At 42.8% G+C, this 11600-nt stretch overlaps 1 protein-coding gene across 2 annotated transcripts in view; it reads left to right on the forward strand.

Moving 5' to 3' along the window:
* LOC118579508 (multidrug resistance protein 2-like) overlaps positions 1-11385 on the forward strand; it is a 77297-nt gene extending 65912 nt beyond the window's left edge. For both annotated transcript variants that reach the window (XM_036180801.1, XM_036180802.1), the window contains 3 exons: positions 6244-6450; positions 10003-10149; positions 10876-11385. In XM_036180801.1, the coding sequence (XP_036036694.1) occupies positions 6244-6450; positions 10003-10149; positions 10876-11082 (561 nt within the window). In that variant the 3' untranslated portion in view covers positions 11083-11385. The remainder of the gene's footprint in view (positions 1-6243; positions 6451-10002; positions 10150-10875) is intronic.
* Positions 11386-11600: the final 215 nt, after the last annotated feature.

Here is an 11600-nt window from a genome sequence, read left to right on the forward strand (position 1 = left end):
TCAGAACAGTTCAGGGTTGTAATCATCATCCAGATGCTGGATATGCTTAACTCTTGATTATAAGCCATGTTTTCTTTTTCACATCTTTAAATAATAGCCCACTGAGAAACATCCCACAGCTAAAGTTTGGTGTCTGAGCTAGACCATCTGCCCTGGACACCTTCTCCATCTACTCCTCTGCTTTCTTCAAGGAGTGACAGGGAGATGAAAGCCAACTACTGTGTTTCAAGAAGGAGAAGATGTCAGTGAGGACAATGGGACATTTGTAGCAGGCTTTCTCCCAAATAAAGACCCAGAGACTAATTATTAATTATGAATATGCTCAGCCTTATTTTATGCTTGTCCCACTAACTCTTAGAACTTAATTTAACTCGTTTCTCTTCATCTACATTTTTCCTCAAGGCTTTTTTCTGTACATCCTGCTTTTCCCACTTCTTCCCTGTCTGACTGGTTGGTGGCTGCCTGGCTGGCTGGTCCCGGGTGTCCCCCTCATTCTGTCTTCACTCTCCTCTCTCTGCCCACCAGCCTCACCTATCCCTCTTCTGACTGGCTACTTTTCTTAGACTAGTCGGGTGCCTTAGTCAGACAAGGTAAAAGAGCAACACATCTTTACATAGTTAAACAAATGCAGTATAAGCAAATGTAACACATCTTTACATAGTTAAACAAATGCAGTATAAACAAATGCAACACATCTTTACATAGTTAAACAAATGCAGTATAAACAAATGCAACACATCTTTACATAATTAAACAAATGCAGTATAAGCAAATGTAACACATCTTTACATAGTTAAACAAATGCAGTATAAACAAATGCAACACATCTTTACATAGTTAAACAAATGCAGTATAAGCAAATGTAACACATCTTTACAGTTAAACAAATGCAGTATAAACAAATGTAACACATCTTTACATAGTTAAACAAATGCAGTATAAACAAATGCAACACATCTTTACATAGTTAAACAAATGCAGTATGAACAAATGCAACACATCTTTACATAGTTAAACAAATGCAGTATAAACAAATGCAACACATCTTTACATAGTTAAACAAATGCAGTATGAACAAATGTAATTCATCTTTACCTAGTTAAAGCAGTATTCCACAACAGGCGTTTGTGTACGGTGAGGACTGAGAAGAATGGTGACAGGAGGTGGCAAATTAGTGGACTGTCCCCAGCACTTTGTACTCTCACTGAGTACAAAGGTGATGGGAACAAACAGATTAGCATGTCTGAAGGATGGTTGGGAGGAAACGAGGAGATTTAAGGGGTGGGGACTAAGACACAGTCAACATTGAAAGAGGTAAATAAGGACAGCAGCAGAGTAGGAGACACTTGAGGGAACAAGCTCAAAAGGAGGAATCTGGAGGCCTGGGAAGACAGTGCAGCAGTCAGGAGCACTCGCTGCTCTTGCAGGAGACCCAGGTTCAATTCTAAGCACCCACATGGTGGCTCACAACTGCCCGTAACTCCACTTCTAGGGGTTATGGCCTATTTGGTCTCTTATGTGCACATGGAGCAAATACATGCACTGAGGCACATACGCATAAATAAAAATGAATAAAGTAAGTTTGTTTGGTTTTGGGGGTTTGTTTTGTTTTGTTTTGTTTTTGAGACAGAGTTTCTCTGTGTAGTTTTGTTGCCTGTCCTGGATCTTCCTCTGTATACCAGGCTGGCCTTGAACTCACAGAGATCCTCCTGGCTCTGCCTCCCAAGTGTGCTCCATCGCCGCCCAGCTAAATTAGAGTATTTTTAAAAGAAGAGTTGGAAGCATTCTTTGGCTGTGTTGTAGGATATAAGAAAAAGTGCAAAGAAACAGAAGTTAGAGCAGAAACTTATTATGTATGCATTTAGTTATAGGCTGTCCATCTATTCAGAGCTTACAGCTGCTGCTGAGATAAGAACAGTGACCCAAGCACTGATGCCCATCAGCTCCAAGGGACCCTGGCTGCAGTAATGACAAAGAATTTTCAATCTGGTACCCATGGCTTTTTTAACTTCTACACAGTAATTACTCAAAGACAGTCAGACTTTACTCAGTTTATTCTGTAAGTTATAAATGTTTTGTATCTTTTTACTTCATTTAAAAAAAAAAAACTTTGTTGAGTTCCAGTTTTTTGCTTTTACATTTTGTTGCTAAACATTGACCCTAGAACTCTAGAATGCTTTTACTACATTCAAAGCAGTTAGAGATAGTGTCAGCAACCAGAACTCTCAGTAATGTCTTCAATAAGCTTTTATCATACATGCATATAAAGGAGAGTTATTAGAATGGCTTTTTATTTATTAGTCCAGCTGTTCACAACAGAAACTCTGAGAATCCAATATTTGTTCAGTCCACGAGGCTGGATGTCTCAACTTGTCATCAGTATATGTCAGAATTCCAAAGAAGTAGGCTCTACTGCCACTAAAGGAATGAACTTGCCCATGAGTGAGATTTCAAGCAGGCAAAGAGCAAACATTTCTTGCTTCCATGTTGTTGAAGTAGGCTGCCACCAGAAGGTGTGGCCCAAATTAAAGGTAGATCTTCCCGTCTCAAAAGATCTGGATTAAAAGTGGGTCTTTCCACTTCACATGATTTAATTGAGAAAAATCCCTCACAGGTGCACACTGAGTAGGTTTTAATTAATTCCAAATGTGGTCAAGTTGAAAACCAAGAATAGCGATTGTGTGCGTGTGTGAGTTCAGAACAGGGCTTTGGCTCTCCTGGAGCTGAAGCGACTGGTTCTGAGCCACCTGATGTGTGTACTGGGAACTAAGGCTGCTGTCCTCTGCAAGGGTAGCACATGCTGTCAACCACTGAACCACGTCTCTAGACATGTAGGGATTGTTTTTTAAAGAAAACATATCTTAAAGTTTAAAGTTGGGTACCAAAGTGAATATCTAAATATACCTCCATAGCTTTGACCTTTTTTTTAGAGTTTATTAGTTATTTATGTGTATGTGTGTGTGCATCTGTGTGAGTATATGCACACATGGGAGCGGGGATTATGGATGCTTGTGTACACACAGAGGCCAGAAGAGGGCATCAGATCCCTCAAAGTTGGAGTTAATGGAGTTTGTGGAACTCCCAGCATGAGAATGCTGGGATCTAAACTCTAATCTTCATGACTGAGCAGCAAGAGCTCTGAACCATTAAGCTGTCTCTCCAGTCCCCTTAAAACTTTTGAGACAGGGTCTCATGTGTGCCACACTGGCTCTGAGGATAACCTCGAACTCATGATCTTCCTGCCTCCACCTAAAGAGTGCTGAGAATACAGGCATATGCCATGATACGGGTTTCCTGTGGTGCTAGAGATGGATCCTGGTGCTCCGTGCTGGTTAAGCGAGCACTCCAGCGCCCGACCTTCATCCCTAGCTCCCAGCGTGCATGCTCACTGAAGTGCTACTCACAAGAGCGGAGTTACAAAGGCAGCCTGGGTGCCCATCAGCAGATGAACTGCTAAAGAACAATGTGGCTTTTCTATACAATGGAATATTACTCAGTTATAAAGAATGAAATCATGCCTTTTACAGGAAAAGGGTATAGTGAAGAGAGTTAAATTATATAAACTGGATTTTCCCTTGTATGTGGAAGCTGGGTTTAATATTAAAAGTAACATCAAAGTAGAAGATAGACTACTTTGGAAGAAGAAGGAGAGTGGTGGTTTTGTAGATTAATACATTCTAATGGAAAAAGTGAATATTTTAAATTTAAAAAGTCATAAAAAATTCTCAATACCAAAGACTTAGATTGTGGACTCTTCCTCCTTCAGCAGCTGACTTACAAGGAAGGGCTTCCTGACTGAATCCTGGCCTCTCTCCCACCCAGAATGCTGTTCTAGTCCCAAATCCGGACTTGAAAGTCCTACACCTCGCTTTTATTGACTTGACTCTGCTCCTGATCTGGCCCTTCTCCCCTCTCCAGTCTGTCCCCGCGCACCACAGCTGGGGTCTCTTGTCCCCTTTAGATACAGATCACAATGACCTCCTAAGAGTTGTTGTGAAGATAAATGAGAGAGTGTGTGCATTGTGCTTATCACAGAACTTAAAATGTTTTCAATGCTTGATATTTATACTTTATTTCAGAGTACATACACATGCAGTTATATATATATATATATATATATATATATATATATATATATATATATATCACTTGATTAGTGCACTAGTGAACAATGGACGAGACAGTCTATAGTAGAAAGAGCTGATCATTTTGATTAGCCTTACAGCATTCCATACTAAGTTTTGCTTTCCTACATATGCCTTCCATTGGGCTCGATCTTGTGAGCAATTTCCAGAAATTCCCCAAATTCCTAGGTCCCCCATCAGACCACTGGTATGCCTCTACCACAGACACTGTGCTGGAGTCTGTTTTATATTCTGGGCTTCCAGACATGTTCTTAGAGGAAGGATTCTTTGGCTAATATTGATTTTAAATAGATTCCAAACTTGGTGTGTTTTACAGTTATAATTAGGGCCAAGAGTGTTATTATAGTTGATGAAGTGTACAGATTCCCTAACGCTTACTGGAATCATCCAGACTTGCCTGTGGTTCTGTGAGATAATACATATTTGCTTCCAGGGATAGAGACATAGAATAGATTTCTTTAAGGCTCCTTTCTTCAATTTTCCATTTGTCAAATACAATCCTCCCCTAACAAGACCGCTGTGCAGCTCTATTCTTGTATTAATTTCTTGCTGTGTGGTTGTTTACAGATAGAATTTTGCTGCATACTCCAAACTGGCCTAGAACTCGGCATGTTAGCTGAGGATGGCTTGACCCTTCAGTCTTCTGCCTCAGCTGCCTCAGTGTTAGGGAAGTGGGCTTGCACTGCCATGCCAGTCACATACATTTTACTGCTTCTCTCCACCCTTTGTTTCCCCACTTCTGCTTATTAAAATTTTTAGAAAGCCAAGAGAGCAAATGCACAGAGTAGTTGTTGCAACTGGGCTTGGTACCAGCAAGGTCATGGTATGCCTTCTCTTCGTATAACTGCCAGTCTCACAAGTAGAAATGCATTCCTGTGGCAAAGATCTACCCTAGTTCTGGCCAGAGCTCTCTGAGGCCTCAGCCAGTTACAAGGTATACAGAAAACATATATGAGTCAGTACACACTTATCACTGTTGCTTGACTATCCAAAACTAAGGTACTAGGATCTTCTTCAGAAGCCATTAACACCTTCCTCACTTCAATACCAAAAATTATTTGGCAAAGGAGATTTATTTAGTTGATATCTGTATCAGAAAAGGGTTTAATCATCCACAGTCATCCCGAGCAGTGGTACTCAACCTTCCAATGCTGCGGCCCTTTAATACAGTTCCTCATATGGTGCTGACCCCAACCATAACATTATTTTAGTTGCTACTTCATAACTGTAATTTTGCTACTGTTATGAATCATAATGTAGGTGTCTGTTTTCTGATGGTCTTAAGTGGCCCCAGTGAAAGGGTTGTTCCCCGGGATTTGTGACCTACAAGTTGCAAACTGCTGATCTAGGGAGAAGGTGGCCTTTCCCTTCCAACTCTTGGCTCAGTATTAAATATACCATGAATCCTTCTATACATTTGTCCATTTTTCCATACACACACACACACACACACACGAGAGAGAGAGAGAGAGAGAGAGAGAGAGAGAGAGAGAGAGAGAGAAACTGCTGCAAGCCCTTGAGCCCTTAGAATGGACCTCACTGGGCTACAGTCCAAGCAACGGTAGTGCAGCATTCCTTCTTAGGACTCTAAGAGACAAGCCACTCTGCATTTTCTAGGTCATGCCCCCTTCCTCCATCTTCAAAGCTAGCAGTAACTAGCAGAGTAGCCTGCTCTTGTCCTCCTCTTCCACAGTTAAGAACCTCAGGAATACATTGCTTGCACCAAGATAATCAAGACAATCATTGTATTTGAGAGTTAGCCAATTAATAGCTTTAATTCCATGTGCTACTTTAATGCCTCTTTGACAAAATACATTCACAGTTTCAAGGGATCAGGACATGGGTATTTTTATGAGGGTTATTTTTTGTTTATTACTGCATAAGTCAAAAACCAAGGGTAAAACATTAGAAACGGTATTTCCCCAAAGTGCACACTTATGGTAACCCTAAACAGACCTTAAAAATCCAAAGTAACATGAGCAAACCTCCTTTCATCTCATGGCAACCCCACAGTCTTAAAGTATGAAATAATGGTGCTGATTTTGCTAAATCTGAATTGTGCTGGTCCTGAAGTTGATGTGTGAACCCTTGCTCCCAGTTTCTAGACGGCAAAGAAGTAAAGCAGCTGAATGTCCAGTGGCTCCGAGCCCACCTGGGCATCGTGTCCCAGGAGCCCATCCTGTTTGACCGCAGCATTGCAGAGAACATCGCCTATGGAGACAACAGCCGGGTAGTGTCCCAGGATGAGATCGTGAGGGCGGCCAAGGAGGCCAACATCCACCAGTTCATCGAGTCGCTGCCTGATGTACGTCTCTTTCCAAACTAAAATTATCAAAGAAAGCTTAGCAGTCAAAACATACTCCACATGAATACAGAGATCTGGCCACAATTTCCCTTGCCTGTCAGATGTTAAGTTTACCTGATCATAGGAGTCTTTGTGAGGAAGGAGCAAAGGGTTACATCCATTCAGGAACTGTCCAGGAGGAGGAGGACTGGTGCAGACCACAGCTTATAGACTGGAGGCACCACTGCTCCAGGGGGATAGTCCCCATTCTCCAAGTCTGAGTGAAGGGCCAGGCAGCCATATCTGTGTCTTCTGATTCTGCCAAAAAAGCACTCATGGCTGTCTCTCCCCACCCTCCGTCTCTAGCCCATCCATCACTCTGTAGCTCCTCTGTAAGCTTCAAGCCTCATTCTGGAGTTGGGCCAACAGCTGGACCTGTGCCAGAAAGACAGCTCTCTAATTCAGGCTGTCATTGAGAAGACTATAGTATTGTACAATTTCTGACCACTGTGAGTTTCATGGGCCCCAGACTATACTTATGAAGTTGATTATTAAGATGGTCCCTGGGCTGTTGTCCTGTGGACTACTTCTCACTTCCTCCAGTAAGTTAGATAAATTGGGACACTGACTCCGTCTTAGGCCCTTTTAGTTATTTTATTTTTATTGTTTTTATTTTATGTGTATGAGTGTTTTACCTGCATATATGCCTGTACACCACATCCAGGCCTGGTATCCACAGAGGCCAGAAGAGGACATCAGATACCATGGGACTGGAGTTACAGACAATTTTGAGTTACCATATATGTGCTGGAAATTGATCTGTGTCCTCTGGAAGAGCAGCTAGTACTTTTTTTTTATTAAGAAAAATTTTGCATTCATTTTACACACCAGTCAAAGATCCCCCTCTTCCCTTCTCCCACCACCCCAGCCACCCCCTCCCAATGCATCCCCACTGCCCCCACAAGAAGGCAAGATCTCCCATGAGGAGGCACATCCAGTAGAGGCAAGTCCAAGCCCCTCCCCTGTGCCTCAAGCTCATCTTACCTAGTGGGCTCCACAAAGCCCCCTCATGCACTATGGATGGATTCTAATCCCACTGCCAGGGGGCCTCCCAAGCAGATCAAGCTATACAACTGTCTCGCCATGCAGAGGACCTAGTCCAGTCCCATGCGGGTTCCAAAGCCATTGATCCAATTTTCATGAGTTCCTACTAGTTTGTTTTGATCATCTCTGCAGGTTTCCCAATCATGTTCCTGATGCACTTGCTCATAGAATCCCTCTTCTCTCTCTCCGACTGGACTCCTGGAGCTCTGTCTAAGTGATTGGCTGTGTATCTCTGCATCTGCTTCCATCAGTCACTGGAGAAAAGCTTTGTGATGACAGTTAGGGTATTCACCAATCTGATCACTGGGGCAAGCCAGTTCAGTTCAGTTCAGGTGCCCTCTCTACTATTTCTAGTAGTCCCAAGTTGGAGTCATCCCTGGGGATTCCTGGCAACTTCCCTAGCACCGAGTTTCTCCCTATCCCCATGATGTCTCCCTCTATCATGGTGTCTCTTTCATTGCTTTCCCCCTCCATCCCTGTTCCAGCTCGACCATCCCATTCCCTTATGTTCTCATCCCCCATCCCCTACCCTCCATTGCCCACCCCTCAGCCCCAGTTCACTGAGGGAGATCTCATCTATCTCCCCTTCCCAGGGCGATCCATGCATCCCTCTTTAGGTCCTCCTTGTTAGCTAGCTTCTCTGGAGTTGTGGGTTATAGTCTGGTTATCCTTTGTTTTACATCTAGTATCCATTTATGAGTGAGTACATACCATATTTGACCTTCTGAGTCTGGGTTACCTCACTCAGGATGATATTTTCTAGTTCCATCCATTTGCCTGCAAATTTCATGATGTCATTGTTTTTCTCTGCTGTGTAGTACTCCATCGTGTATAAGTACCACATTTTCTTTATCCATTCTTCAGTTGAGGTTCTGCAGCCAGTACTTTTAACCACTGAGCCATCTTTCCAGCTTCAGGGCTTACCCAAATAATATACCTCCTCCCATTATTATTAATTAAGTTACTTATTACAGGAAATGCCCTCTATAAAATAAGATTTAATTGCCTCAAGCCAGCCAGGAAGGTGGAAGCCTCATGGGCAAGGATGGCAAGATCAAGTGGCCCTAACTCTTCCCAAGTTACGTCTTTTCATGTGGCTCCTCCATGGATAACTGCTCCTGCTAAACACATGGCTTAGAAGGGGGTCTGTCCCCTTCTCAGTGTGGTCCAGCCATGGGTGATTGACTCCTGAGACTGAAATACTCCAAGTACAAGCCTACAGACCCATTTGCTAATAAGATTCACTGCTTGTCCAAGCTTGAATCCTCACCTTAGAAGTTGTTATAAATGCAGATTTTTTTCAGTCCATATATTAGCTCTTCTGAATGGAAAAAATAGAAAAAAGAACAAAAAAAGACCCAGCCATTTGTTATTTAAAGCCCAGGTCATAAGGGTTCAGAATAGAAGACACAGCAGGGTGCTCTCCCATAAGGACCAGCCTTTCTGGACTCCCGATTTACCACTCCATCATTAAGCCCCATTCTCTAAGCATCTCCTTCTGAGTGTTAGCTTTAGACTTAGCCTTACTCTGCCACAGTGTGTATCCTGCTTCCTGCAGAGGTAACAGCACCATCTTCTGTGCTCTCCAAGGATCTTCTGTGTCAGTGCAGTCTGGTAGCCCTGGACTCATCCAAGCCAGGACACATCAGAGTGCCTGGATTCTGGGGCAGCCATAGCTCAGGGGTGGAGCCTGTTCCAAATATCATTCTGTCCTCACCAGAGCCCTTCTTCTCTACAAATGCTGACCTTGTTCTGCCCACCATAGAACTGGAGTTGCCAAACAAGATAGACAAGTGGCACCATTATGTTGAACATGGATTTTATAGTCAAATTCACGAGAATCAGAGCTGTGTGTGACTAATTCTAGCCTGCCAAAGGCCTACAGATAAATAAGGCTGTGTGTTTTCTGGTTACACATGCTATCACATCCTCTCCTGCTTTCTGATATTACACAATCTTTTAGCCTATGTCTTTGTTATCATATATAGTAATTTGTGACAGTTTGCTGTTGTTGAGGTTGATAGGGGAATGGAATTGGATAAAGAAGGCTCTGTTTTCAGCCTAATGGAATGCCTCAACACATTAAAATCACTTAAACGTTGGAGATAATTTAATAGAAACACACCCAAAAGCTAATATTCTAAGGACTTCTTTGCTCAGTTTAAAGTCATGCGGAGGGTGTCACCTGCTGGTGATGAGATGTTCCTGTTACTGTGAGCAACTGTTCAAATCATTACCTTTCTCCTGCCAATCTTTGTTACAAATACAATGAAACCAGGAGATGGGAGATAATGGATTGCCATATCCTTGCACAGAGAACATTGTGCTTGTTTACACTAAAGCTATAGTTTGGGGGCCCAAATATCTGCTTTCAAAAAGAGAGACTAAATTTATCTAATTATTCTTTTTACTGTGGTCACACTGTCTTTGCACTTTGTCATTTTCATAACACCCAAATTCTGTTCCCAGAAATACAACACCAGAGTAGGAGACAAAGGCACTCAGCTGTCGGGTGGGCAGAAGCAGCGCATTGCCATAGCACGTGCCCTTGTCAGACAGCCTCACATTTTGCTTCTGGATGAAGCCACATCAGCTCTGGACACCGAGAGCGAAAAGGTAAGGGGTTAGTTGACTTCCTTCTCTGCCACAGTGGAGAACCTGAGCCAGACAACCTACTGCTGCTCCTGTTGGCTCCCAGTGCAGCTTAATGTCTACAGCTGGGGCTCAGGAGACCTGAAGTGATGAGGGGCAAATTAACCTCAGGCCCTCTGTGTTCCGTGATGTCTGCCTACAAGCTGCATGCTGGCAGCAGTCTGCTCCTGCAGGCAGCATCTCTGCAGCAGCCTGTGAGAGCTGAAGGGAGACTAGGCTGAAGTCTGGCCCTGCCCTAAGACACATGCTGTGGTGCCTTCCAGCCTGAGAAAGGTCAAGAGTTCGGCTGTGTGACAGGCAGATGGTCAGGGGATGTTTGTACTGCTATGGTGGCTTTGGCGTGTGCTCCAGCTTCCTGCTGCTCTGTGGAGCTGGCTAGAGGACTGCTCTAGGGATGTTGTGTGGCAAGGCCCGAGTGTTTGTTAAGGGACAGATGGACTCTATAGACTGCCCTAACTTTGCATTAGACATCGCCTGTCTCCATTAGACATCGTCTGTCTCAGAACTCATCCAAACTGGTGTTCACTTCTCTTCTGGTGTGACTGATACCTTGGTTTCTAATCTCTGCTTCATGTCACCACCAAGGCCACTGTTGATGGACAGAGTATACAAATCCAGGGGCTTGTTAGGGAGGGGACTATAGGAAAGGGACTGTTTTCATCATAAATCTTCTGTGTGACTGTGAAACAGGTTGTCCAGGAAGCCCTGGACAAAGCCAGGGAAGGCCGCACCTGCATTGTGATCGCTCACCGCCTGTCCACCATCCAGAACGCAGACTTGATTGTGGTGATTCAGAATGGTAAGGTCAAGGAGCATGGCACCCACCAGCAGCTGCTGGCACAGAAAGGCATCTATTTCTCAATGGTCCAGGTTGGAGCAAAGCCTCGTGAACTGTGACTGTTTTAATATCGGTGTTTAAATATGGCACTTAACCAAAGTTTAAAAGGTGAACACTGTGAAAGGTAATTTCATCAAGATGACAGTCTCCAGAAACTTTGTAATTAAATAAACTGAAATTGAAAAAAATGTCATGGAATGGGGGCAGTGTTTTTGATTGCATTATGTGATCCGTAAGAGAACTTAAAGACTTTTTTAAATAAAATATGTAATTTTGTTTGAATTTTTAATTTCAATCCTACTTTGTTGTATTATTATAAAGATTATAAAGGTTGTAAAAAAAAGTTCTGATATATGCCATAAAGTGCCTATAAAAACTAAATTTTTATAAAATTGGAGTCATCTTGTCTGTCATGTGTATGAATTTATATATTCTTCCAAATAGAAGGCTGTAAATTATTTCAACTTTCAAAAAAGTGGATTTTAAGAACCTGTCTATTTTTGTGAGATGATTAAGTAATTTAAGTAATTTCCATTCAGGATGTCTTTTCACATGGAGAGTCACAAAACCACCTGTT

The sequence above is a fragment of the Onychomys torridus genome, chromosome 3 (genome assembly GCF_903995425.1).
Source record: "Onychomys torridus chromosome 3, mOncTor1.1, whole genome shotgun sequence".
Taxonomy (NCBI): Eukaryota; Metazoa; Chordata; class Mammalia; order Rodentia; family Cricetidae; genus Onychomys; species Onychomys torridus.